The 27224-nt window shown below is 40.0% G+C and overlaps 1 protein-coding gene across 4 annotated transcripts in view; it reads right to left on the bottom strand.

The window, feature by feature from the left end:
• ZRANB3 (zinc finger RANBP2-type containing 3) overlaps positions 1 to 27224 on the bottom strand; it is a 258579-nt gene that overhangs the window by 16363 nt on the left and 214992 nt on the right. For 3 of the 4 annotated variants that reach the window (XM_081241601.1, XM_081241603.1, XM_081241604.1), the window contains 5 exons: positions 26203 to 26382; positions 25219 to 25371; positions 10051 to 10456; positions 6235 to 6432; positions 2048 to 2139 (listed from right to left, as the gene is read on the bottom strand). In XM_081241601.1, coding sequence (XP_081097727.1) covers positions 2048 to 2139; positions 6235 to 6432; positions 10051 to 10456; positions 25219 to 25371; positions 26203 to 26382 — 1029 coding nt within the window. The remainder of the gene's footprint in view (positions 1 to 2047; positions 2140 to 6234; positions 6433 to 10050; positions 10457 to 25218; positions 25372 to 26202; positions 26383 to 27224) is intronic. The other variant, XM_081241602.1, reaches the window with a different exon arrangement.

Below are 27224 nucleotides of genomic sequence, written 5' to 3'. Positions count from 1 at the left end.
TTTCATCTGCTTAGTGTCTCGGGTTTAGAAAATTGATTGAACAACATTTCATGGCAAGGGGACATGTAAGTATTTAGAAGAGTCATAAAAATGCACTTGAGACTAGTGCACAGGTGGGGCGTTCGAGCCAGAATGTGGGTCAGGGAGACCATGGTATTTGCCTGGTGGTGGGCACACTCCACTCTCTACCAGGAGTGTGCAGTTTCTCTCCGGTCTCCACCCAAGGGGGAAACACCCTGATCAGATGATCCAGGATGCAGAGGCTTCACTGAGAGTAAAAAGTTTAAGGGCTTCTGAACTCCTGTATGTGCTCTGCCTGGGGTCTGCCTTCCGGCTTCTGGACCTTCCAGCCCCTGGGGGATCCGTTCTCTGTTATTCTCAGATCATGTAGACATGATGGTCTGAGAAGCACAGCCTGGAACTCCCCATATGAGGGGGACAAGGAAGCGCAGGCACTTAGACCTTGTCTCTAGGTGAGCAGAGGGGTCCTTGGTGCTCCCCGAGTCTAGAGGTTCCACATGGTGGATCAAGGTCCAAGCCTTTAAGGGGAACGTGTCCTGTCTTCATTCTCAGTATCGCTCTTGGTGGTGGTCCCACAGTAGAGGCTGCCTGGGGCTTCTGGTATTCACGATCCTAACCATCTCTAATCTTCTAGCAGTATCTTCTAATATTCAGTTAGAAATGAAGATTATTACGTGGTACACCATCTATCTGTATCTAATATTTGGTTTAGCAGCAAACCCATAACTGAGTTTGGGCAGCTCCAACCTAAGTTATCTTTAAAAAGGCATTCTGAGAATTCCCTGGTGGTCCAGTGGTTAGGGCTCCACATTTCCACTGTGGAGGACAGGATGGGTGAGGGTTCTAGCCCTGGTCAGGGAACTAAGATTCTGCATGCCGTGTGGTACGGCCAAAAACCAAAACAAAACAAAAAGAGAACAAAAAGGCATTCTTTCAATAGGGTGACCCATGAGTGTAAAAACGCACAAATACTATTTTATGATACTTATGAAGATTAGAGTTTGAAACTGTAGAACAAACAAAAGTGTTCATAATCTTAGCAATTTCTTCTCTCAAACACTCACACTAGTTAACCTCGACCAAAGATTCTCACATCGTCTGCAAGACCCTTTCAGAAGATCCAGAGAGTCACAAGAGTTTTATAATAATAGTACATCATTGGCCTTTTTCACTCTCATTCTCTTATGAATGTACAGTGAAGTTTCCCATGCACAGGCAGATCTAAGAATCCCACTGCCTTCTACTGAGACTTCAGAGGAAATTGCTAAAACTGTAAAACAATGCCACCTTCCTCACTAAACACTGTTTTTGTTTTGGCAGATATAATTAGTTTTCATAAAAATATGCTTCTTCTATAAATATGTAATGGACTTACTCTTAAATGAATATTTTAAAGTGTTTCCATTTTAATTTCAAACAGTTAATATCAACAGATATAACCCACATAAACAAAAGCTCTTTGGGTCCTCAACAAATTTTAGGAGTGCAAAGAGGTCCTGAAAAGTCTCAGTGCTGCTAACCCGAGCTATGGCGGGAATCGGAGCAATCATATTATTAAAGCTTCCTAGGGTTTACTCAACACGGATGGGCAGGCTTAGGCTTCTGTAAAGACGCTACTGCTGCTGTAGCTGCAGGATCAGTGCAGGAGCCAACTCTGGGTGAGAGCTCATAACGGCCAGGCACTGCGCTAAGTGCCTTACAGGAACTAGCTTATTTTGTCCTGGCAACAACTCCTCCATATTTTACAGTTGAGGAGACTGAGGCACAGAGAAGTTAAGTACTGTGTCCAAGATTCCACAGTTAGTGACAGATTTGAACTGAGGCGCCCTGGCCCTGAAGTCTACACTCTTAACTACTATGCTGTTTACCTCTCATTGCCTTTAGATTTAACAGAGGAATTTGAAAATTAGCTTTAAGGAGGAAAAGAACTCGATGCCTATCTCATTGCTAATAAAATTAATTATCTCCACTGAAACATGAAAAAAGGAAGCCTTTTGTATGTTTCCAGAATCCACATGATGCTTACCTTAGTATAGACGTGAATCCGGTCAGTGTTCTTACTCGCACAAAACATTAAGGTATCACACACTGGCAAAGTGTCCGTACTCTTCAACTGTTCTAATAAACAAGATAGAAAAGAAAAGAACCTGAAGGCGAATCTGCCCTCTGTCCAAAACAGCTTATTCTAATCTTCTGTGGGTTAGGATGATAAAATGGCTATAACAAATATATCAACGTATTTGACAAAGTACATGTGTCTGGGTGTGAAAGAAAACATGGTAGGCCATCTAAGAGCATACTGGCTTATACGGTAACCAGTTGCTTTGAACTGTTGCTAATGACCCAACAAGAAAAAAAGAAATTCAGCATTCGCTAAAAAGATAAGAGTCAGGCATAAGGGAGAGTTTCCTGCCCCCCAAGAGTCCTTATCGATCTTGAAGGCATCTAGAATCTATTCCTGTTGCTAGAGAGGGTTTAAGTTAAGGCTGAATGAGCACCATTTTGATTATCAGCAGCAATACAGCTATGTCGAGGGCCACTTAAATGACTGACGGCCTATGGCCTGGTGCCTCACATTCACAAAAGGAGATGGGTGGAGAAGCCTCCTTTCTGATAATCCCTCTTTATTTTTCCTTTCTCAGTCCTCCTGACCAATATATTCTGCAAGAGAAATAGGGTTATTCAAGCAGATCTAAATAATAATTACAGTTGGCACTTATCAAGCACTTAAAATGTGCCAGGTACTGTTCCAAGTACATATATTAACACCTCTCAGAAATTAAGTAGTGCATTTTACAGAGGAAGAAACTGAGGCACATTAATCTGCCCAAGGCAACTAGTAACAGAGACCAGTAATCTGGCTCCAGAGCCTGTGCTCTTAACCTCTGCCGTAGTTCCTCAGTGACCTTTTAAGGTATTTTTCCAGATCTAGAAGTCTATGATTTGTTTGAGATTCTATTTAGCAATGTCATTTATTTTAATTTTTCTAATCAAGGCATCAGTCACTTTACAAACTTGGATTGTGGATTATTCCCATATTTCATAAATTCAAAATGTACATTTTTTCCACACTTTAACATCTCTGAAATTGGCAGGTCTTACAGTCAATAATCGTGGCATTTTACAACCATGGTTGGCCAGGTGGCAGTTGTGAGGTAGCTGTCACTGCCTGAGCATAAGCTTAGTCATAACTACGATATCGTTGTCACTTCGACACTACACTTGAGATACAAGCATTGTTGTTACTGAGTATTGAGTTTAATTACCTTTAAAATGTCTTCAAAATGTTTCACTATGGTTTGGGATTGAAATGAAAAGTTATCATGTATACCAAAAACTTGGACACAGAGCGGAAGAGCATCAATTTGTTATTAAAGAAGCAAATATGTATCGCCAGAGGAATAACCAGAATTTCTCATTGAGAAATTTCTTATTCTTGCCAAGGAATAACCAAGTGCTTCATGGGACCTAAGAAAGGGAGATCACTGCAAACAGAGAAAGATGTTTTATATTTGAATACTGAAATGTGCAAAAGGGTTGTCTATTACATGCCAAGCAAGGCAAGGGAAGGCAGGAGAAACTGCCAGATCCCTCAGAACAAATGAAAGTGATGTCAAAGCAACAGAGGGTCTTATGATCTGGTCTGGGCTATCATTAATTTATTGTGTCGTAGCTTAGTTGACAAGAGTTTTTTTTCTTTTTTAATGTACATAAAGTAAGTGCATCTCATAATCACTGTGTCTCCAGATTTTTTTTGTTGTTGTTACGCGGGCCTCTCACTGTTGTGGCCTCTCCCCTTGTGGAGCACAGGCTCCGGACGCACAGGCTCAGAGGCCATGGCTCACGGGCCCAGCCGCTCCGCGGCATGCGGGATCTTCCCGGACCGGGGCACGAACTCGTGTCCCCTGCATCGGCAGGCGGACTCTCAACCACTGCGCCACCAGGGAAGCCCTGTGTCTCCAGATTTGAAGAACTACGGTTAATGCATTAATGCTTAAAGATCAGAAGTCATTCTTCGATAAAAAGCATTACGAGAACAACTCCAAGTCAGTTGATATTCTTGGTAGCTAGTAGCTACATTAGGGAACATATTTTTCTTTTCATTGTTTTCATGAAGTATAATTTAATGGTTTGAAACTACAGATAATGCATCTTTTGGAGATACTATAGCCATCCTTCCAGACCCCTAGAATTCCAGTTAGAACAAAACCACAGTTCCAGCGTGGTATATACCACTCTGGTTCTAAAAGAGCATATGTGGATAGAAGAAGCATTTGACTATAATGTGCCTTCTCTGTCTTCCTTCTGTTTTTCAAGGAAATTCATGTTAGTGAGTAGACGTGAAGCATATCGCTTTTGTGGCGGTCTCAGCCCAGTGATGTGAGATGTAAAAAAAAAAAAAAAAAAAAGAAGAAGGAATAGGTATGGGGGAATTGCTGGCATTGTCTACTGGATGAGGTCAACACAAGTTTCACTAGCAGAATAGAATTTTTTAAAGTTTAGTGATTTTTGGATACCAAGGGGGAAAAGGGGGGTAGGGTGGATTGGGAGATTGGGATTGACATACGTACACTACTATGTATAAAATAGATAACTAATGAAAACAGACTGTATATCACAGGGAACTGTACCCAATGCTCTGTGGTGACCTGAATGGGAAGGAAACCCAAGGAAGAGGGGATATATGTAAACGTGTGGCTGATTCACTTTGCTGTACAGCAGAAATTAACACAGTATTATAAAGCAAGTATACTCCGATAAATAAATAAACAAAGTCTAGTGATTTTTGAAAAGTATGTGTAAGTAAAGCTAACATGTATCTTCATCAAGGGACCAATTTGTAACTAATAATCCAGTATTTCCCTGTCATAGATGGAGAGACTCATGGCCCAGCTGAATGACAATTGCCAGTTGCTGATTCTGGGTCTGATGTTTAGTTAACTGAGCAGTAGGCTATCCTAGAGCAACAGCTTCATCAGCACTGGAGGGACTGTCACAGCAAGAGCAAGGAAACTAGAGACAAAGAGTCTCAGTCTACATTGTCTACTTAAAGGCCATTAAAATTAACAGATCTAGGGCTTTCCCTGGTGGCGCAGTGGTTGAGAGTCCGCCTGCCGATGCAGGGGACATGGGTTCGTGCCCCGGTCCAGGAAGATCCCACATGCCGCGGAGCGGCTGGGCCCATGAGCCATGGCCACTGAGCCTGCGCATCCGGAGCCTGTGCTCCGCAACAGGAGAGGCCACAGCAGCGAGAGGCCCATGTACTGAAAAAAAAAAAAAAAAATTAACAGACCTAAGCAGGATCCATTGTAAGATAGTTTTGGGAAGACCTTGAGGAATTAGAGGAAAGGAAAGCTGAGTAAAGAAGAAAGGAGGATGCCCTGAGCTCAGAAATACTTAAACGAACATTTCTTTTTAGAGCTATGAATCCAACTCTAAATTATCTATGTTTGACAGAAACTACCTTAAAAGAAAAACTGACAGTCCATCCCAACCATTTTGGGGTTGTTATAGTGAGAACATCAACCTGTGGGTTACTATGGTCACCAACTGAGTAATAAAGAAAACAACCCAAAAGCACTCACAATCTTTTGCCAGTTGGCCCATAAAGAGTGATGTATGACGTACAGGCTGGCATTTGCCAACCATCACAGCTATAAATGATGAATGCAAACAACAAAAAAGTAAATAAATCTGAGACACTACATGGCTGGTTCCAAACACAGTCATGGTTCACACAGTCTTGAAATTATTAAAAAAAAAACAAACCCTCAAAACCCTAAATATAAAATACGCCAATTAATTGTAGCCATTTAAAAGAAATTCATGTGTGAAGGGTTAATGACCTCCTAAGTGGCTGTTAATAATCTGTCAATCTTACAACAATCCACATGGTCCAAAGGAACCCCCAAACATTAAAACCACCCTCTCACCGGGAGAATGGGCCAGGCTCGGTGGAGGCCGGGCAACAGGCCTGAGATAGTACATGCGGCCACATATGGGTTTAGCTCTCTGTGTAACATCTGAATGTCAGCAGCTCTGCTCTTCCAGCCATCTGGTGTTTATGTATGTAGTTACAAGTAGTTGGTATTTTTAATACAAAAGGGAATACAAGGAACCTGGAACAAGGTAGTAATCGCAAGTCTACTAACAGTATTATGTGTCTACGTATATGGTTATTATTTGGATCCTGGAAATGGAAGCAAGACTTACCATCACCTGGCTGGGGTGTGAGTCTGTCCTCACTCTCAGTTTTTGAAACTTCTTCCTGGCTCTCAGCTAACGGTTCAGGTGCTGAATGTGCAAGGACTTGTTTTTCCCCGTCAGAACTAGTCCATATTTTTTCGGAGGTGTCTTTCCAAGAATCATCTTTCTCGTTTCTGTTTTTATACTGGGTGTGGTGGAGGCTATCTATTTGTAGAACAAATTTGTACAACAAATGAACAAATTAATTTGTTTATTAAAATCAAACAAATAATTTACACTTACATTTAGGTCAAGTCATTGTGTACTCTAAGCCCAATATAGAAAGTAGAGTTTAAAAAAAGTCACAGCTAGGTTTTATAAAAAGAAACAAAGTCAACAATGTTTGTTCTTTCTTTCAAAATATGCCATCGGGAGTCACTAAATACCAAGTACTACTCTAGGTGCTGGAGAGGCAGAGTAGAAGACAAAACAAGACAGAAGTTTCCCTGCTTCCTGGGGATTCCATTCCAAGGGGCAGAAATAAACAGGTAAACAAATAGGATCTTTTCAGATAAAGAGAGTAAGTGAGTAAGGGGATGGGGTAGGAGGAGAAAAGTCAGCAGGCCCATTTGAGTTGAGAGCTGCTCAGGAATCTAGGAAGCCTGGCCCAAGGGTCCTGTATTCTTAGATGAGATTCTTAGGGTAACTAGAAGCCATTAAAGGGTTTTAAGCAAAGGAATGTAATGATCTGGGTTTTTAAAGGATCACTCTGCTGTGTAGAGAAGGATCAGCCTCAGGGAGGCTTCTGAGGTCCTGAGAGAGAGATGATGGTGGCTTCCAGTGGGATGGTAGCAGTGAAGATGAAGTGGCTGGAATCAAGATATATTGTAGAGGTTATACTAGCAGAACTTCATGAAGTGGGAGGAGAGGGAAGAATCAAAGATGCTGCCTCTAGGTTTTTAACACGATGTGGGGAAGATGCGGGGAGAGAAGATTTAGTCTTAGGTGTGGTGGTGGTGAATCAAGAATTCCATTTTGGACAAGTTAAGCTTGAGGTACCCATTTGGACATCCAGGTGGAGATGTTACATAGGCCACTAGATACATCCAATCTGAAATTCAAGATACATGCAATCTGGGCGTATGAGCTATAAGATGCTGAGTATAAGCACTAGCTGTTAAGAACAAAGCACAATACTAGTGTTCAATGTATATTATACCAAATTTTATCTAACATACTAGAGACTGAGTTAGCAACCTTTATAGGACTTTCCAGCCCTATATCCTAATATTGTTCCTTTAATTTTTTGAATTCCACTGTTTCCTCAAACTGTTATATGGCAGGTATTGATTTAAAAATTTGGATGAATTATGGGGGGGGGATAGTTAGGGAGTTTGGGATAGACATCTACACACTGCTATATTTAAAATGGATAACCAACAAGGACCTACTGTACAGCACAGGGAACTCTGCTCAATATTATGTAACAACTCAATTGGGAAAAGAATTTGAAAAAGAATGGATACATGTAAACTATAACTGAGTCACTCTGTCATACACCTGAAACTGACACAACATTGTTAACCAATTATACTCCAATATAAAATAAAAAGTTTAAAATAATAAACTAAACTAAAATGTAGATGGATTAGAATTAATTCTGCTTTTTAATGCTTTTAGGATGCATCGACATCAAGGCTGGAAATCATTATGTCAAACTGTAGTAGTATTAATCTAATAATTATAACTATCATACACAGTAATATCACCATTACTTAGAATATGTATTGCTCTTGGGGACCTCCCTGGTGGCACAATGGTTAAGAATCTGCCTGCCAATGCAGGGAACACAGGTTTGAGCCCTGGTCTGGGAAGATCCCACATGCTGTGGAGGAACTAAGTCTGTACACCACAACTACTGAGTCTGTGTGCCACAACTACTGAAGCCTGCACACCTAGAGCCCATGCTCTGCAGCAAGAGAAGCCACCACAACGAGAAGCCCGCGCACCATAACGAAGAGTTGCCCCTGCTCGCTTCAACTAGAGAAAGCCCGCGCACAGCAACGAAGACCCAACGCAGCCAAAAATAAATAAATAAATAAAATTTTTTAAAAAAAGAAAGAATATGTATTGCTCTTAAACAGACTGTTTCATATTCACAAAAGGTGTTTTGTTTTTCTTAGACTGCTTGACAGTTTGCTTATTAAATCATGGTTCTAGAAATCTTCATTGCTGCTCTTGGTATCACAGAGAAAAATCAGAACTATAAAACCCTATTAGGGCTTCCCTGGTGGTGCAGCGGTTAAGAGTCTGCCTGCCAATGCAGGGGACACAGGTTTGAGCCCTAGTCCGGGAAGATCCCACATGCCGTGGAGCAACTAAGTCCGTGCACCACAACTACTGAGCCTGTGCTCTAGAGCCCGTGAGCCTCAACTACTGAAGTCCGCATGCCTAGAGCCCATGCTCCGCAACAAGAGAAGCCACCGCAATAAGAAGCCCACACACCACAAGGAAGAGTAGCCCCTGCTCACCGCAACCAGAGAACGCCCGCGTGTTCAGCAACAAAGACCCAACTCAGCCAAAAATTAAAAAAAAAAGAAAATACCCTATTAAACTATGATTTTTATTGCTCAGTCACTTAATTTATAGACTTCATGTGAACTGATATTATTTTGTAGTCACGAGATATTTTATTTTTATTGCCTGTAGCAGTTGGAAATTGAATGAGATAATGCAAATTGTGGGAGATATTATATGGAATAAGCTTGTGGCTCCAATTTAGTTCATAGACAACAGGTGTCCACATTACAAATATAACCACCCAGATGGCAGACTTGTCAGTTTTGGTAGGAACACCCAGAATTGAAGGAGGAAAGACTCAGCTACTGATTACATTTTCTTTCACATCAAAACTAAGGCAGAGGAGAGCAAGGCAAGCAGGAAGGAACTGGAGCATCAGAGCTTCTATCTTTGCTGAGTCTTTGTTAATGTCAATACTCTGAAGAATTCACATAAGATGGAAAAGTAGATGTGTATAATTATTACAGTTTATAAAATTTTATTTTATTTATGATTTTTTCCAGTTTCCAAAACAGTCAACTTGGCATTTTCAGTTGCCATAAAAATGGTCTCGAAAATTGGAAACAAAAGGAATACTAATGATCTTTTCTTAATACAACCACAGTTGTTAATAATCATTTCAAAAATAAAACATCAGAAAATGGCATATCATGCTAGAAAAATATACTCTGAGGTATGTTTATGATTTCTAGTTTTAAATAGCATGCTTTAGAAAAGAATAAATTCATAAATAGATATGAAATTGGTTTTTAAAAGAAGATCCATAGAGGAATTTTTATGATTTGTCATGGTAGAAACATTGGCACAATGAATATTTTACTAGGCAAAGAAGCTACGCTGGATTCATTTTGCTATTAAAAATAATAATCTGTAATTTCTTTAAAAACAAGTATTATCTACAAAAGAAAGAAAACAGCAGGTCTATGACTATAAGGCATATTTGCTGCCATAGCAACAGAGCTTCTATTCCTGCCCACTGAATTCACATCCTGTTGGCATTAATCAGAAATGTCCATTTGTGCCAAATTAATGCCATGTCACAGACGCTCGGGGATATACATTCTTGACAGAACTGGGAGATTTTCACATTCCACAAGGGGATAAATTCACAGTCTTCACTATGTGAAGTTCTTCCTCCAGCTTAAAAGCTAAAGTTGGTACCCAGTCACACAGATCTCTGATGATAGCAGTTGTCTCTAAAAGCACAGGTTATCTGAGGACACCACTGCCAGCCCCCCTCATGGTTGCCCTCTGTGTACTCACCAGCACTGCCCTGAGGATTCTCACACATTTCACAGCAAGGTAACACTGAGTTATTAATATAGGTGCAGAGAGCACACTGCCAGCCCTCACCAGGAAGGGGTGGAGTGGTGGCCTGGGCCTTGGCCTCACAGACCCTGTCCATGAGTGGAGCTTTGGTCTGCCCGGGCTGGGATGGTTTCTCCTCCAGGGGACTGCAGCGGTCATCGGTGGTGACCGATTTCATTTTTTTAGCTTCAGGTTCAAGATCACTTTCATAATCTCTTGTAGCTGTTTTTCCAGGGTCTGCAGGTACTACAGTATTTTTCTCCTGGAATATCCTTGATTCATCACAGGAGGTCACCAACTGTCTCTTCTTAGGGTTTGGTAAAAAGAATGATCGAATATCATGCTGTTTTTCTTTTTCAAACTAGGAAAAATAAAGGTATTAAATTAAGAGGCTATTGAGTATGTTTTTCCTAAATGAAACAGGTTAACAAACTCTTTTCATTAGCCATATTCCTTTATCTTTTGAATCCCTCGTTGGAAATGAATTCAATCATGCAATGACTCTTCATATATCCATACATGTAGAATACCACCAACACCTCCATATACTTTCTGTGTCTAACTTTTTTTAGCACTTACAATGTGCCAAGCACTTTACATATATCAACTCATTTAATCCTCATGCCAGCTCTGTGAGGCAGGTACTAGTACTATTATTCTTCCCATATTTCAGATGAGGGCACTAAAGCTTTAGAGAAGTTAGGTAACTTGGCTATATGAGTTATATAATAAAAATATACTTTATAAACTATCTGCTCCAGATGTATGTCAAGGAAAGGAGGCAACTGTGTGTTCAAAAATTTCGAGTCAATCAAGACCTAGAAAAATGTTTTCATGACCAAACTATAAACATGAACAATGTTCATAAACAATATGTTTTTCATATTAAAATACTTAACTGACCAGGGAGTATTTTTCAAATAGCATTAAAGATATCAATTAGAACAGTTTCTTTAATAGACACAGTTTAATAATTATCTTTTTAAGAAATATATCTCTCTTTTCTTAGAACAGCAACTTCACTGTTTCATGTTTTTTTTCTTTTTTTCAATGTATAAATCTCAATCTCCTAGAGAAAGGAGGATACCCATCTCCACAAATGATTAGCCAGCAGTTAAGGTAAATTAAAGGAGTTAATTTTAGAGCAGTCCTGCTAAGGCCTGAATTGGGTACCATGGTGGACACACACTGTGCCAGACTGCATTTCCAAAAATGGTCATACCAATTCTTATCCCATTTCGTGTACTTGAGACATTGACACACCTACATTTAGAGGTGGGGTCTGGGTTCCTCTCCCTTGAACCTGGGTGGACCTTTGTATCAGTCTCAACCAGCAGAATGCAGTGAAAGTATCACTGTGTGACTTTTTTTTTTTTTTTTATGTGGTACGCGGGCCTCTCTCTGTTGTGGCCTCTCCCGTTGCCGAGCACAGGCTCCAGACGCGCAGGCCCAGCGGCCATGGCCCACGGGCCCAGCCGCTCCGCGGCACGCGGGATCCTCCTGGACCGGGGCACAAACCCGCGACCCCTGCATCGGCAGGCGGACTCTCAACCGCTGCGCCACCAGGGAAGCCCCACTGTGTGGCTTTTGAGGCTAGGTTCTAGAAGCTAACGTGGCTGCTGGCACTCTGTCTCTCTCTTCTTCTCTATATCTTTTGGGAGGGACACTAGCCTTTGAAACATAGCCAGCATGTTGTGGGGAAGCCCAGGCCATATGGAGAAACCATGTATGGGTATTCAACCTGACAGCCCCATGTAGGCCCCTAGGTGACAGCCAGCATCCATTATCAGACATGGGAGTGAAGAGGCTTTCAGATGTTTCCAGCTCCCAGTCTTGCGATCTTCCAGCAAAGGTCCCAGTCCCCATGGAGCAGATACGTCATCTCCATTGTACCCTGGTTGAATTCCTTATCCACAGAAACCATGAGAAATAATACATAACTATTGTCGTTTTAAGGCACTAAGTTTTGGGGTAATTTGTTATGCCACAATAGATTACGGAGACAGACACTATAGATAATGACATCCAAATACTGCAAAGAGATAGTTTACATAATAAATCTTATCTTTGTTTCTTAGTAGTGTTGCATAAGAAAGATTTAGCCAATTAATGGAGACAGAAGGATTAGTGGTTACGGGGAGCTGTGAGAAAGGGAAACAGGCAGTTATTGCTAAATGGTTACAGAGTCTCTGTTTGGGGTAATAAAAAAGTTTTGAATATAGTGGTGATGGTTGCACAACATTGTGAATGTAATTAATGTCACTGAATTATACACTAAAAATGGTTAAGATGGCAAATTTTACCATTATATATAATCACAAATCTTTTAATTTCAAAAAAGGTTAAAAAGGTAAGAAAAGAAGAAGGAATATTTATGTTGTTCCCATATTGGTAAAATTAAAACATATATTATAGGAAAAAAAGTCCCACCCCCCCAATAATGTACAACTTTGATTTTATATGACTGTTATTTATATATTCTCATATACTATTAAAAAGTTATCTAATAAGTTGTGGAAGTTACAGAATTTAGATTAAAATATAAAGAATGAAATCAATAAGACAAGATTTTTAAAACAATGCACAAGGGAAATTCTAAGAAAGGGTGGAGGAAAGCAGAGAGATTATCAGACTAATGGAGTTTGGTGTTAAAAAAGTAACAAGGATACAAAGAGAGTTATGTATCTAAAGAGAATGTTCTATTCCATGTAATAGGATTGCAAAGAGAGCTTATAGAATTTTGAAAATGTTGGCAAATGTTCAGCAAATGTGAACAAATTCTACCAGCTATTTCTAGTTAAACCATAATGATTTTACAAGACAGGTTAACTTTCTGAGTCCCTGTACATGTCTGGAAATGACCTGATTTTGCCCTAACTCTTAGTAGTTTTGTTGGGCATACAATTCTTCAAAATCTTTAAAGACATTGCTCTATTTCTTCCAACATCAGATGACACTGACAGTGTTCCTTTGTAGGCTGCAAACTCTTTCTTCATTTTAGAGGCTTCTGGGACCTTTTTATCCCTGGTATTCTAAAATTTCACAATGATCAATGTCTATATATCTCTATCTGTGTCATCTATATCTATATGCTTTCTGCCCAGCACCCTGAATACCTTATTAATTTTGTATAGTATTGATCATCTTTAGTTCTTAGAAATTTCTATTCTTTTTTGATAGTTTCTTCCTCTTCATTTTCTTTTCTCTTTTTCTGGAATTCCTGTTAGCAGAATGCTGAACCTAGATATTTATGCCATCTTTTGTTCTCATATTTTCCTTCTTTTTGTCTTTTTACCCTCTAAACTCTTGGTGTTTAGCCCTATTTTATCTTTCAACCCTTCCATAAAATTATTTTAGTTTGGCAGTCATATTTTTAACATCTGTGTTCTTTTTTTGTTTTGTTTCTTGTTTGTTTTGGCGACAGTGCGTGGCTTGCGGGATTCCTAGTTCCCCAACCAGGGACTGAACCCCGGGCCCCGGCAGTGAAAGCGCTGAGTCCTAACCACTGGACGACCAAGGAATTCCCTCTAATATCTAGAAGTTCCTTCTTGTTCCTTGTTCCTTTTTTTTATAGTATTCTGATTTTATTTATATTTGCAATATCATCTCAAATCTAAAGCTATGAATTAGTTTTTCAAAAGTTATCTCTATGATCAATTTTTGTATTAGTTTATTTTTGTTCACATTTTTCATGCCACAGATTTCCTCCTCAAATTTCCAATGACCTCATACATAAGAATGAAGGAATAGGAGGGTTGCCTAGGAACTTAGGACACACGGGGCTTATCACCAAGTAGATCGAGTAGGACATACTGATTGAACGTGAGGGGTGAGGAAGATGGAGGGGACCACAGTGATACTCGGACTCCATTGTAGGGATGACATTTTCAGTTACTGTAATAGGGAATATAGGAAGATAAATGGGCTCATTAGAAGGTAAAAAGAGAAGAGGTAAGGAAATAAAAGTTCACTTTTAGACATGTGTGAGGACTGGTGTGTGCCAGGGTGGCGAGTTCCAGGAAGCAGGGCCAGAGTTCAAGGGAAAGAGATACCTGGATTTGCACATGTGGGAACCACTGACATACAGAGCTGGTTACAGTCAGAGGCCTGGATGTCATGAACAAAGGGAGGAGGAAGTAAGAAAAGGTAAGAGTCATGGACATGAGCAGAGGGACATTAAGGGTGGAATGAGGAGGAAGAGATACCGAGGAAGGGAACAGTAGGAACAGTAAGAAGGGTAGAAAAGACAGGAGAGTAGTGGCTTTAGTGTGCCTGTGTTTTGGTTTCCATTCACTATCCTAGGCACTCAGGGAGCATTTCAATCAGAAAAACCCATGTCCTTCAGATCTGGGAGATTTTCTTATATTATTTTTTCTTCCTCTGTTGTCTCTGTCTTTTCTTTCTGGAATCCCTATTAGGCAAAATCTTCTGAACTGATCATTTGATCTTCTTCACTTTTTTGCACACTTTTCCATTTCTATTTGTTCTACTTTTTGTGTTATTTCCTCATTATCTTCCTTTCCATCCTTGTCAGATTATTATTTCCTGATATTACAAGTTCAATTTCTAAGAGCTTTTCCTCATTCTCTGATTTTTCCCTTTCCTTGTTCTTGTTTCTTGGGTGCAGTAATTTCTTTTACTTCTCTGTGAATATCAATGAAAGGCTTTTTGTTTGTTTACTTCAGCTCATTACACCGTCTCTGCTTCTTTTGTATCCTTTCTTGTCTTGCATGCTTATTTTTGTCTCTGCATCGCCCATGAGAGGATTTCCTCAAAACCTGGTGGCCTTCACTGTCCATTCACATTTAAGAATAAGACACTAAAATGCCATTGGAAATCCAAGTGGGGGACCTCACTAAAGGTCATCAGTGACTGTTTGTCAGGGGATCCCTTTCAGGCTCCATAGTCTTTTTTTGGTCCAGTCAATTTCTCCAGAAAGGAGTCCTTCAATCTCCTGCCCGAAGGATACAATGCTGGCTACCAGTGACCTGGGGGCTGATCAGGAGAAGGGTGCTAAGGATTTCACCATTGATAAAGGAGTCTTCCAGTTAATATGTTTATTTCCAATTTACTGCTTTACCCCACGCCCTCACCTGGCCCTTCTCCTAGATATGCTTTTAAAGAGGAACAAGTAAAACAGCTAAATAAATGAATAAAATGTCAAAACTAAAGAATACAAGAAGTAAAATAAATAAAATATATAAAGCAGGCCACTGTCACCTATGCCGAATAATGTTTAAATAACATCAGCAACTTTTGTCCCATTCTACATTTTAAAGGATTTGTTTCTAGCTGTCTGAAACGTTTTAATCTCTCCATCTCCCCAGCACCAAAAAATAAAAATTAAAAAGATTATTTCAGATTTGTTTATAAAAAAAACAACCCTCCCCAAAACCTAAGATATCTTAAAAAAAAAAAAAATTCTCAGGGCCTTAAAATATCAGCTTTTACAGCTGACCTCTTTAATTAAGCTATTTAATTAAACTATTCTAAAAATAACTTCATTTACTATGTAAGCAGTGACTAATTTTAGAAATTAGCATTTGAGAAACTCCCATTATGTATCAGAGGCAGGTTGAGAGTAAAGGTCAGCAGTGACTGACAGTGATCAGAAATGGATGTAGACCTCCACCACAACAGGGTTAACTTACAGCACCTGGGAGTAGTCAGTATGGGGGCAATTTTGAAATCAGGGCTGCTTGGGTAAAAATAAAGTGAGACTGGAGAATATAAAATACAGAAAAGGAGCCGTGGGTGGAAAGGGAATCATTTTATATAATTTTGGGAACCAAAGGATACACTTGAGGTATAATTTTAGAAAAAGGAGAGGACGAGATTAATCAGTAGACTTTAATGTTAGGATGGCTAAACTGGACAATGATGAATGTGGTCACAGGCAGTGGACCTTACGAGTTAATGCCCTGGCCACAGGGCTGGCAGAAGCATAAGGCCTAACAGGAATAATAAAGACCTCCTTTGAGATAATCAATTAGAAACCTGGTCTATATTATCAGTTGTACGTTTTTAGATTGAAGCCTCTGAGCAGTCAGGCAGGAAGTTGGTTGGTGAGGTTTCTCTGACATTCAATGGCTATGACTGACAGAGAAATAGGTGAGAAAATCTCTGGGACACATCCTGACGATAATTACATGCATTAGGTGGGAACAGAGAAGGGTTAAAAGGTTTACTGAAAAGGAGTTCTTAACTTGGGATCCATGGGCCTCTCACAAGAGGCCTTCAGTGAGCCTGAGAAACCCCTGAAATTGTCCATCCAGCTCACACCCACCAAGCTGTCATCACCAAGGAGCTGACTGAAATCATCTCTGGTGCCACAGCTCTGGACTAATGAAAATCGAGTTTCATCCTCAGACAAGAGGCAAAGAAGATTCAGCCAGCTGATTTTGTTTTCAGCTTACTGCTGTCCTTGTCAGAAGAAATTGTTGGTCCACAGTTTAAATTACTAAAGATAGTAAGATATTTGTAAATTATCTTACAATAGATCTTACGATAAATCATGACTTTGTAAAGAAACTGTATTAAGTGACCCTTTTATTGTGTGATAAATAAGGAACTTAAAAGTAGGTGTTTCTAAATAAGAGGAGCAATCTAAGATTACAGTGATTTTTATCACAAGGCTTTGGGGAAAATACAGTTAAGTCAACATGCCTGTGTAATAAGAAATGTAGAAAATGGAAGAACATATTCCTGCCCTCCGTTATACAGCTGACACTCCGTTACTGTGTTCCTGTCTTTTGTTCAATACTGTTTTTGAAAAGCCAAAGAAGAAATATTGCTTTTGGTGAGAAGTGCTGGGAATAAAAACTGCAAAATGCTTAAGGTGGCAAAATGCATGTGTTTATTTGAAAGGTTCAGGGACCTAACACATTTGCTCTGTTTTGCACCACGGTAAACAACTGCTCTTTAGAGACAAATCCCCTGGCCATGATGATAGGATTAAAAGTCTGTTATTAGAACTGAAGGAGAGGAAAAGGAAATCTGGTAAAACTCATAAAAAACAATAAAACACTTCAAAGCCTGGTGCCATTCCAGTGCAGCACATGCCACCAACAAGAGCACTGGTGTCAGATTTAATAGACTTTGATCAAAGGTCAGCTCTGGGAGAAACCAGTACTGCCTCATGTCTTTCCTCTCCTGTTCCCCAAAGAATTAACAAAACCACCGTTTACAAATGGCTGATTGGGACATCTTGCTGGTCTCTTGAATGGCAGGTGACTGATGACTGGAACTGGAACTAAAAAGCCTTCACTAACATTTAAACAAGCCAGGGGATATACAGTGACAAAAGTAGGGTTTCAATCATCTAACTGAAAAATGAATTTAAATTCTCCTAAAAAAGACATGACTTTTCAGATTTCATACAATGTCCATCCCCATGTACTAATTAAATAAAATTTTGGCAGTGATCCACTCTTAGGCACAGCAAGTTTTTCTCCGTGGGCATAGAGAAAACAAAGCAAACAAAACAACACTCTGGTTAAAAAACCAAAGTGGTAAAAAAGAATATGTTATTACTTATTTTTTAAGATGACATCAAAAGCAGTGCAGGCTGGGCTTCCCTGGTGGTGCAGAGGTTAAGAATCTGCCTGCCAACGCAGGGGACACGGGTTCGAGCCCTGGTCTGGGAAGATCCCACATGCCACGGAGCAACTAAGCCCGTGCGCCACAACTACTGAGCCTGCGCTCTAGAGCCCACGAGCCACAACTACTGAGCCCGCGTGCCACAACTACTGAAGCCCTAGTGCGCCTAGAGCCTGTGCTCCGCAACAAGAGAAGCCACTGCAATGAGAAGCCTGCGCACCACAATGAAGACCCAACACAGCCAAAAGTAAATTAATTAAATTAAAAAAAAAAAAAAAGCAGTGCAGGCAAATGTCTTTGGGAACAGCCATCTCAATAAGGGCAATTAGAATTCACAGCAAAGTATTACATATAACACAGTGCACGGATCACTAGAACGTGACGGGCAGGGGTAAGTTCATCAGGGCCGATGTGCCATAATCTCTCTCCTAAGCTCTAGGCCTGACCTCCAAATGCCTCACAGACATCAGCTGAGTGGTTCAGAGGCTCCTCAAACTCCAGAGGGCCTGAGCAGGGTCTTCACTCTGCCTGTAAGCCTGCTCACCTTCTACCATCACAATCTCTTTGCTCTTCACTGTTTACCAAATTAATATGAAGTCCTCTGCTATGGATTCTCCAGTTTTAGACTAAACTGGATCACTTCCTATGTCTTCTGTTTGTCCTGCCCTTACCTACTTGCATGCCTCTGGTTATGTCATCTCCCTTAAATGCCTGCTTCAATCCCTTCTACTCTTCCTGTACCTGCTGCTGTTAGACAGGTACCTCCTAGGCCTCACTATGATGATTCTACCTCTGAAATGTCTGGAATTTTTCTTTCTCTATTACCACTACCACTGTTAGGAGTTCAGGGTGGAGTTTAGTGCCCCATACCCCGTTTGGGAATCCCTGACAAAGGAGACTTTTTTTTTTTTTTTTTTGGCGGTACGCGGGCCTCGCACTGCTGTGGCCTCTCCCGTTGCGGAGCACAGGCTCCGGACGCGCAGGCTCAGCGGCCATGGCTCATGGGCCCAGCCGCTCCGCGGCATGTGGGATCTTCCCGGACTGGGGCACGAACCCGTGTCCCCTGCATCGGCAGGCGGACCCTCAACCACTGCGCCACCAGGGAAGCCCCAAAGGAGACTTTTACATAGTAATAGCCTTATGAATAAAAAGGAACTGGCTTTAGTAATAAACCTGTAAGTGCCTAAAAGCACCCAGGTAAAATTTGGTAAAAGGTATATTAAAGAAACCAACCAGAACCCAAGGCCATAAGGGGACTTCCTACTTCTCCCCTCAAATCGAGCAGAGAAGACTACAGGCCCTGCTTCAGGTGGAGACATAGTACAGGAGAAGCATGCCTCTGTGAAGCACTAGTCCTGAACTGTGGCCCAAGTTCTCAGGCTGAAACAAATTTGATTAACAACGCCTCCTCTGGGGTTGGGGAGAAACCCCTGAGGAGTAGAGACAGAAAATCCCTTTACCACAGGTTCAAACTGGATGGGAGGGAGGGCAGAAGAAATTCATTCCCCAGATCCCACTGCCGCCAAGAACCTCCATCCCTTCTCCCTCCCATTCATTTCCCACACTGCCACGAGGAGCACCTTGAGAAAACAGAAACCTGACCATGCTATTCATCTGCTGAAAAGCCTCTGATGACACTACACTACTTCCCTAGGATAAAGTGCAACTTCTTGGCATGGCATGTATGGGCTCCACTCCATCTGTTTCATGCCAAAGTTTCAGGCTTCCTCTCCTTTGACTCACTTCTCAGTGCGCCCTGCACTCACACATTTGCATGGAATTCCCATTCCCAGGACGTCTGCTCCTATCACTGGGCTTTGGGACATGCTTTTGGTGGTCCCTCTGCCTGAACCAGGACCCACTCCTTTTGAACTCATTCTTCATAATCCAGCTCTGATGTTTCTCAAGGGAAACTTTCCCACATGCCCCAAGTATTTATTTATTCTATCCTATGTTTCCAGAGCCTGGTTATATATCTCTATTTTCACATTTATTATATTGCATTAAAATGATTCGTTTATGATCATCTCTCCCAGTTAAAGAGTAAGCTCCAAAAGAAAGTTAGCTGTTTTCCTTATCTTTTCACCTAGCATATAGTCTTTTTAAAATAACAGCTTTAGGGACTTCCCTGGCGGTCCAGTAGTTAAGACTTGGTGCTTCCACTGCAAGGGGCACGGGTCTGATCCCTGGTCAGGGAACTAAGATCCTGCTTGCAGTGTGGTACAGCCAAAAAAAAAGAAAAACAGAAAAAAAGAAAATAACAGCTTTAGTGAGATGTAATCTATTTATATACTATAAAATTCACTCTTTTAAAGTGTCCAGTTCAGTGCCTTTTAGTATAGTTATGTAACCATCACCACTGTTTAATTGTAAAACGCTTCCATCACCCTCAAAAAGAAACCCCATACCAAGTAAGCAGCCTCTTCCCATCCCTCCCTCCCTCAAGCAACCAACCACTAATCTACTTTATATCTCTATGTACTTGCCTATTCTGGCCACTAAATATAAACGGAACCAAACAATATGTGGCCTTTTGTGTCTGTCTTCTTTCACTTAGCATAACGTTTTCAGGATTCATCTATGTTGTAGCATGCATCAGAACTTCACTCCTTTTTATGGCTGAATAATATTCCATTGTATGGATATATATACCATATTTTGTTTATCTGTTCATCAACTGATGGACATTCGGACTGTTCTCAATTTTTTGGCTATTATGAGTCATGCTGCTATGACATTTATGTACAAGGTTTTATGTGGATATATGTTTCCAACTCTCTTAGGAGTACAGAATTGCTGGGTCATACATTAAATCTGTGTTTTTACATTTTAAGAAACTGTCAGGCTGTTTTTCAAAATGGCTGCACCATTTTCCATTCCTGCCGGCAGTGTATAAATGTTCTAATTTCTCTGCATCTGTGCCAATACATGTTGTCTGTCTTTTTAATTTTAGTCATTCTAGTGGGTGTGAAGTGGTATCTCCTTGTGGTTTTGATTTGCATTTCATATAATCTTTTTAAAAATTAATTTTTATTGGAGTATAGCTGACTTGCAATGTTGTGTTAGTTTCTTTCCTTTCTTTCTTTTTTTGGAAAGATGATTCTTTCTTTCTCTTGTCTGTGCCGGGTCTTAGTTGTGGCATGCGGGATCTTTGTTGTGGCATGTGGGATCTTTAGTTGAGGCATGCATGTGGGAACTAGTTCCCCGACCAGGGATTGAACCTGGGCCCCCTGCACTGGGAGCTCGGAGTCTTACCCACTGGACCACCAGGGAAGTCCCTACAATGTTGTGTTAGTTTCTGCTGTACAGCAACGTGAAACAGTTATACATAATAATCTTAATAACTATTTACATAATGAATAATCTTTGAATACCCTGTACATAGTAAGACAGGCTGGGACATGGGACCTGGGACCCTTTGCTACAATGCTTGCACCTGAACAAATGTTTCCTCCAGCAACAAAATACAAAGAAACTATAAGAAACTAAAAATAACTGTGTGCATGGCAGTGGGGGCAAATTATGGACAACAAGATACAAAGACCAAAACACCCAACTGCCACTTCTGAAGAGCCGGGAGCAAAAGCAGGGGGTCGGGAGCAAAAGCAGCGACTGCACATGCTCCGTACACTACCTAAGGGGTGGGCAGACCACCTAAGCCCCTGCTCTGGCCTGACCCCTGGACACACCCCTACCCTCACCCCACATAAGGATCCAGCTCACTCCCCCTGAGCGAGCAAGCAAGCAAGGGAAGCTGTTGCTTGTTCTCACTGCCCGCCCTGCTGCAGCAGGGGCCCCAATAAAGCCTTGCCTGAATTTCTTGTCTGGCCTCTGATCAATTTCTATTGATTAAGGAGGCCAAGAACCCTGGTCCGTAACAGTAGTAAACATCCCATAAACACTAGCTAACCAAACTGAAGTGTTTCAATGTTCTTTTCATTCCACAAATAATTGTTGATCCACAATGGGCTAACTCTAATGTATCTAGTATAGTTTGGCAAGGTTATGAAGGTAGACTTTGCAGCAAAAAGGCCTGAGTTCAAATCCCAACTCTGCTACTTACTGGCTGTATGAACTTGGGCAGGCAATTTAATCTTTCTGAGCTTTAGTGGGGGCACGGTAACAGCATCTGCCTTATGGTGTAGCTGTGAAGGTTAAATAAGGTCATGAGTGTTAAGGGCTTGGCACAGTGGCTATGGGGAATACTCAGTACATGTTAATTATTTTCACTGAGTGAACTGAAGTCATAAAGGTAAACAAGAAAAATGCCTAATAACAGCACTATATGATGTAAGCTGTGACAGAGATATTTATGTCTCTATCCATAACAATGAGGCTACCCTCTTGTCCTTATTATTAGGCAATTATGCAAACTAATTACATCATGTTTACATAATGGTTTGAATTTTAAAATACATATTAAACAAATATTCTAATTTAAGATGTGTTTCCTTCAAGAAAGTAGTGCTTTAGCATACTGAGAAACAAGAGATTCTGGATAAGAATGATTTATACTTCATGAATATAGAGCTCCTGTGGTCAACTTTCTTTTTGCTGTCACCGTTTTTAAAAGTAGACAATATGTGGGAAACAAGGTTATTTTTTATATGTATGAGAGAATTTCTTATTTGCGCTTCTTAGCCCACAACGAAACAAACATTTTGTACAATGTTGGCATTTAATAAAAAACGTTAAGTTTGTTTTTGAATTTTTGGGGCATATTTTTAAATTTCACAGTGTGCTTAAGAGTTCTCATTTTCAGGGACTTCCCTGGTGGCTCAGTGGTTAAGAATCCACCTGCCAATGCAGGGGACATGGGTTTGAGCCCTGCTCTGGGAAAATGCCATATGCCGTGGAGCAACTAAGCCCGTGCGCCACAACTACTGAGCCTGTGCTCTAGAGCCTGCGAGCCACAACTACTGAGCCCGCATGCCTAGAGCCGGTGCTCTGCAACAAGAGAAGCCACCGCAATGAGAAGCCCACGCACTGCAGTGAAGAGTAGCCCCCGCTCGCCACAACTAGAGAAAGCCCGTGCACAGCAACAAAGACCCAATGCAGCCAAATACGTAAATAAAATAAATAAATTTTTACAAAAAGAGTTCCTTTTCAACTACATAGAACTTTTTTTCAGCAGACCAGTAATCATCCTGTATATTTTTAATGCAAATACGGGTGTTTCAAATGTAAATTTGCTTTGGGTGAAGAATGTTCTAGGTGGTCTTGAGGACAGCAGACCAGGGGACTTAAGGATGATTATGACAGAGAAAAGGCAGGGTGTGAGCCAGGTCAAAGATTTAAGTACTACCACAAGGAAAGGAAGATTAGACAACCAGGGAGAAGCTAGTGAGAAGAAAGGAAAATCGGGAGATAATTGAACTAAAAGCCTACAAAATGAAAACAACTGCTGAGGGAAAGCAGAGACCAGTGTGGCTAAATTTGGGAACTATCTAGAGATCTGTTCCAAAATGGAAAAGAGAACTACTGTCTGAAAGAATGAAATGGAAGCAGCTCTGGCTCAGTGAGATTTGGAGAAGAGAAACCAAGCAGAAAGAAGATTTATCCTACGCAGGAGCTGGACTTGTTACCCATATTAAGTTAGAGTCCTTTCTTTTGCTTATCTATGAATCTCTTACACACCAAGTTTCTCTTCAGATACATTATTTTATATATATATAAAATAAATGAAAGGGACCTCAGAATCCATCTAGTGATCTAGGGACTTAAATGGCTGCATAAATGCTGCTGCTGGCTCTTATCCATTATGGGCCAAAAGAGGACCGGAAAAGGTCCTAAAGAGGTTAACGGAAGGGCCCAATTTCCCACAGCTATGGCTAAAAGAAGGGATACCCCTGAGATGATGGCAGGAAAAAATGAAAATTAGAGAGGCAGGCTTCCTATTTGAATACTCCACTCATTCAATTTTATTCAGAAACAGCCTTTAATTACTTGGAAATGACAATATAGACTAATATAGCTCATACCTTTCTCTCCTTCCATCTGGAGATGCCCTACTTTATCACTCCATGGAAGCCAATATAGGAAAATCAAAACACTGCAAAACCAAGAGTACTTAGAAGCCATGCACATTCAAACGCAGAATAAAGGAAGAAGCTTGAGAAAGTGGATCGCATCTGAGACAGTCACCCTGGTGATGGACTCCCAGGCGGGACTGGTTACTGAAGGGATAGCCACCTAGGCTTTCCTTGTGGTGGTGGAATTATTTCTTTTCATTTGAGTTGGACTTCAATTTGAGCTTCATTTGGGTTAATAAATACTGCTTTAAAAATGTAAATATATCTAGGATGGGTAAAGAATTGTGACTCATACATTTGTGTGATTAATTCCATGCAGGGTGTTATTTAAATACTTAACAACAGCTACAGCAGGGGTATGAACCAGACTCCTAGAGGCCCAAGCTGTGCAGGATCACGAGGAGGTCCAGGAGGCCCTAGCGGTGGGGTGAGGGAGTACAGTGAAGGGACTGAAGAAGTGGCTATGTACCTTTACCAAAATACTTAACATTTAACAGCCAGTACACCTATATCCATATATACTGGTAGAGTACTAGCCCCAGTTCCAAACTTTTTTTTTTTTTTTTTTGCTTTAGACCTGAAACTAACACAATATTGTAAATCAACTATACTTCAATAGAAAAACCCCCAAAACAACAACAAAAAAACCAAACCAAAACATAAAATAAAATAAAGGAGCTTCCACTAACCAGATCTTTAAAAAAAAAAAAAGGCAAAGTCTATAACACACTAAATAATAATAATAGAATGCCCATGTTCATAATGATATTTTTTTTAAATGAGAAGCTTTTCTTCACAGAACAGCTAATAAATAAAGAAGCAATAATGGAATTGGAAAAAACACTATTTCAAAACTGGTTCAGGCAAAGATCAATGGATGCTAAAACCACTGTGTGAAAGGTTTGGGGAACAGGATAGTCACGTGATCTCAAAGTATCACACCATAGGTTACATACTAATTGTAAAGAGAACAGGGTACCCTTATGAATTTGTCTTATTTTGGTGAAGGTAGTTTCTTTTCATGTTTTTTTCTATTCTGGTCTCTGATACTCACATTGTTTGCCTATTTTTCTGTTGGCTTGTTTGCTTTACTAATTGAATTGTATAAATTCTTTACATACTTTGGACACTGTAATGCAAATATCTTTACTGAGTATGTGACTTGTGTATGCTACTTTTTGTGGCAAATTTAATACATCTTTCCCTACCCTCAGGGTCACAGAGATAGTCTCCCATATTTTCTTCTTAAGGCTGGATTCTACTTAGCTTGTTTTTTTAAGGACATGAACAGTAAGCACTGATCTATAACTGTTGGAAGATACAAACCACTGTTGCAGCCTCCTTATATCAAAGTCATCTTTTAGTTCTTAAAGTTTTTCCACCTTTATGCGGAGGCTCCTTTCAATAGCATGAATTGAAAATTGCTATTTAAAACAATATATGATAAAGTTATATATTAAAAAAAATTGAAAAGAATGTCATATAATCTTACATGAGTGAACAACATTTCATTCCTGAGCTCTTCAGACTTTTCATTTGGAGTCCAAGCTTCAGCAAACTGCAGGAAATCCCATTTTTCCTTATCACCCTCCTCAGCCTGAAGTTTTTCCTTCCTACCATTCAGTGTGCTCCCCGTAACCTGAGCCTGTAAGATGATAAAATGCATGAATTTTACAACAGGTCACCTCACAGCTGACATTTACTAAGTAGTAACTTGATTTTGCATTTAAATCACAAGCAATCCAATAAAGAAAATCTTACTGTTTCAACGTATCAAGGGCTTTAGTAATATAATTATTTATAATTACAACCAAATTGCCAAGTCAATGATTCCTATGCTTAATAAGGAAAAGGTTAACTAGAGAAGCTATACTATTTGCTTTTCTCATAAAAACTTTTATTCTAATATTTATAAACTTTGAAATTGAATATACATATGATTGGCCATTTTGAATATTTATACTCAGTGCTTGAAAGCCATCCTCTAGACCTTAGTCAAGTCCTTTCTATAAACATCCCTCAGGGCTAGGGAGAAGAGACAGCTGAGTGGACAGAGCAAGCAACATCCCTAATACCTTTTCTAGAATCCGGGTATAGGATGTCCTCTGTCCAAAATTTAGCCCGGAACTCAAAAATCCTGTTGAAAAAGGGTTTATTCTTAGCTTACAAAAAGCTAAGGGGTTTGAAAGCATTTTAGTTCCTTACTAGCTCATCCTCCCCTAGCTGCTAAAATGGTAGAAGAAGGGCTTGGAAGACAATAGGAACACACATAAATTCATGTCTGTCTCTCATGACCGAGGATAGCAGGTAGAGTACTACCAATTGAAGCCTTTTCTGGACTTGGTCCCTATCAACATCAATATCTCAGTGTACTTCGATATCCTTTGCCTGAAAACACTAAAACTCAGCCTCTTAATTCATGCAGGCTATGGGTAATAATGAGTAAGTGGTAACCTGGTTTAAATTCAAGCTTTACCTTGCGATTCAACATTCCCCACATAAGGGTGTCTAGAGTCCCATTTGCAATAAGGTAGTGAATATTCACAGAACTGCACTGTCCAATCCGGTGAGCACGGTCTTCTGCTTGTTTTATGTGTCCAGGGTCCCAGTACAACTCAGCAAATACAACATGAGTTGCAGCAGTAAATGTCAAACCCTAAGCGAAATAAAGTGAAGAAACTGAGATGCAAATAAACTGAGAATTTAGCATAGAGCCATATATAATAAAGTCTTTGAGTATGTTCAATGGACAAGAGAACACTGAAGGACTTAAAAACAAAGGAGTCTTTCATTTTAAGCCAAATTAAGAAAATTTAATTCATGAAAGGCAAATGAAGACTGCTTATTGCAAGATAGCCAGGTGAACTACAAAGAACACATTTAAAAGGTACTTCAATATTTCAAAAGTCAGTTTAATGGATACATATATAAACAAAATCACTTTGCCCTCTGATGAAGACTTGATTCACATTAACACTGGAAAATCTAATAAAATATATTATAAATGAGAATATAATTTCTAACACATGGTATCCATGGCAACTATGACAGCAATGGCATCCTCTATTCATTTAATTCATACTGCTGTTCTATAAAGCAATAAAATCATGTCTACAGTCACACTCTTTTCTTTCTATGGAATTTCTCATGTTGCATCCCAAAGACTGACATTTACTGACTTGTATCTTGATGTATAAATAAAACACAATTGCATTTTTGTGCAATTGCATTTTATATCAGTTTGAAATAGTGTAACATTAAAAATATGAAGTCTTGTTTTACAATTAGTATATGAAATAATGAAAATCTCCTCAAACTAAAAATGTGTCAAAAAATGCATGACTTTAAAGTGGAGAGGCCGAGCGAAATGTGGACCATAATTATGCTATTGCCACATAGTAGTAAGTGATATTAGGTGGTCAGCAGAAATACCTACTGTACTTTGGAAGTGTCATCTAATCCAATCTATGCTGTTGTTCACGTGTACTGGAACTTCTG

The sequence above is a fragment of the Mesoplodon bidens genome (genome assembly GCF_964165515.1).
Source record: "Mesoplodon bidens genome assembly, chromosome: 8".
NCBI lineage: Eukaryota > Metazoa > Chordata > Mammalia > Artiodactyla > Ziphiidae > Mesoplodon > Mesoplodon bidens.
This window is presented reverse-complemented; position numbering and strand designations above follow the sequence as displayed.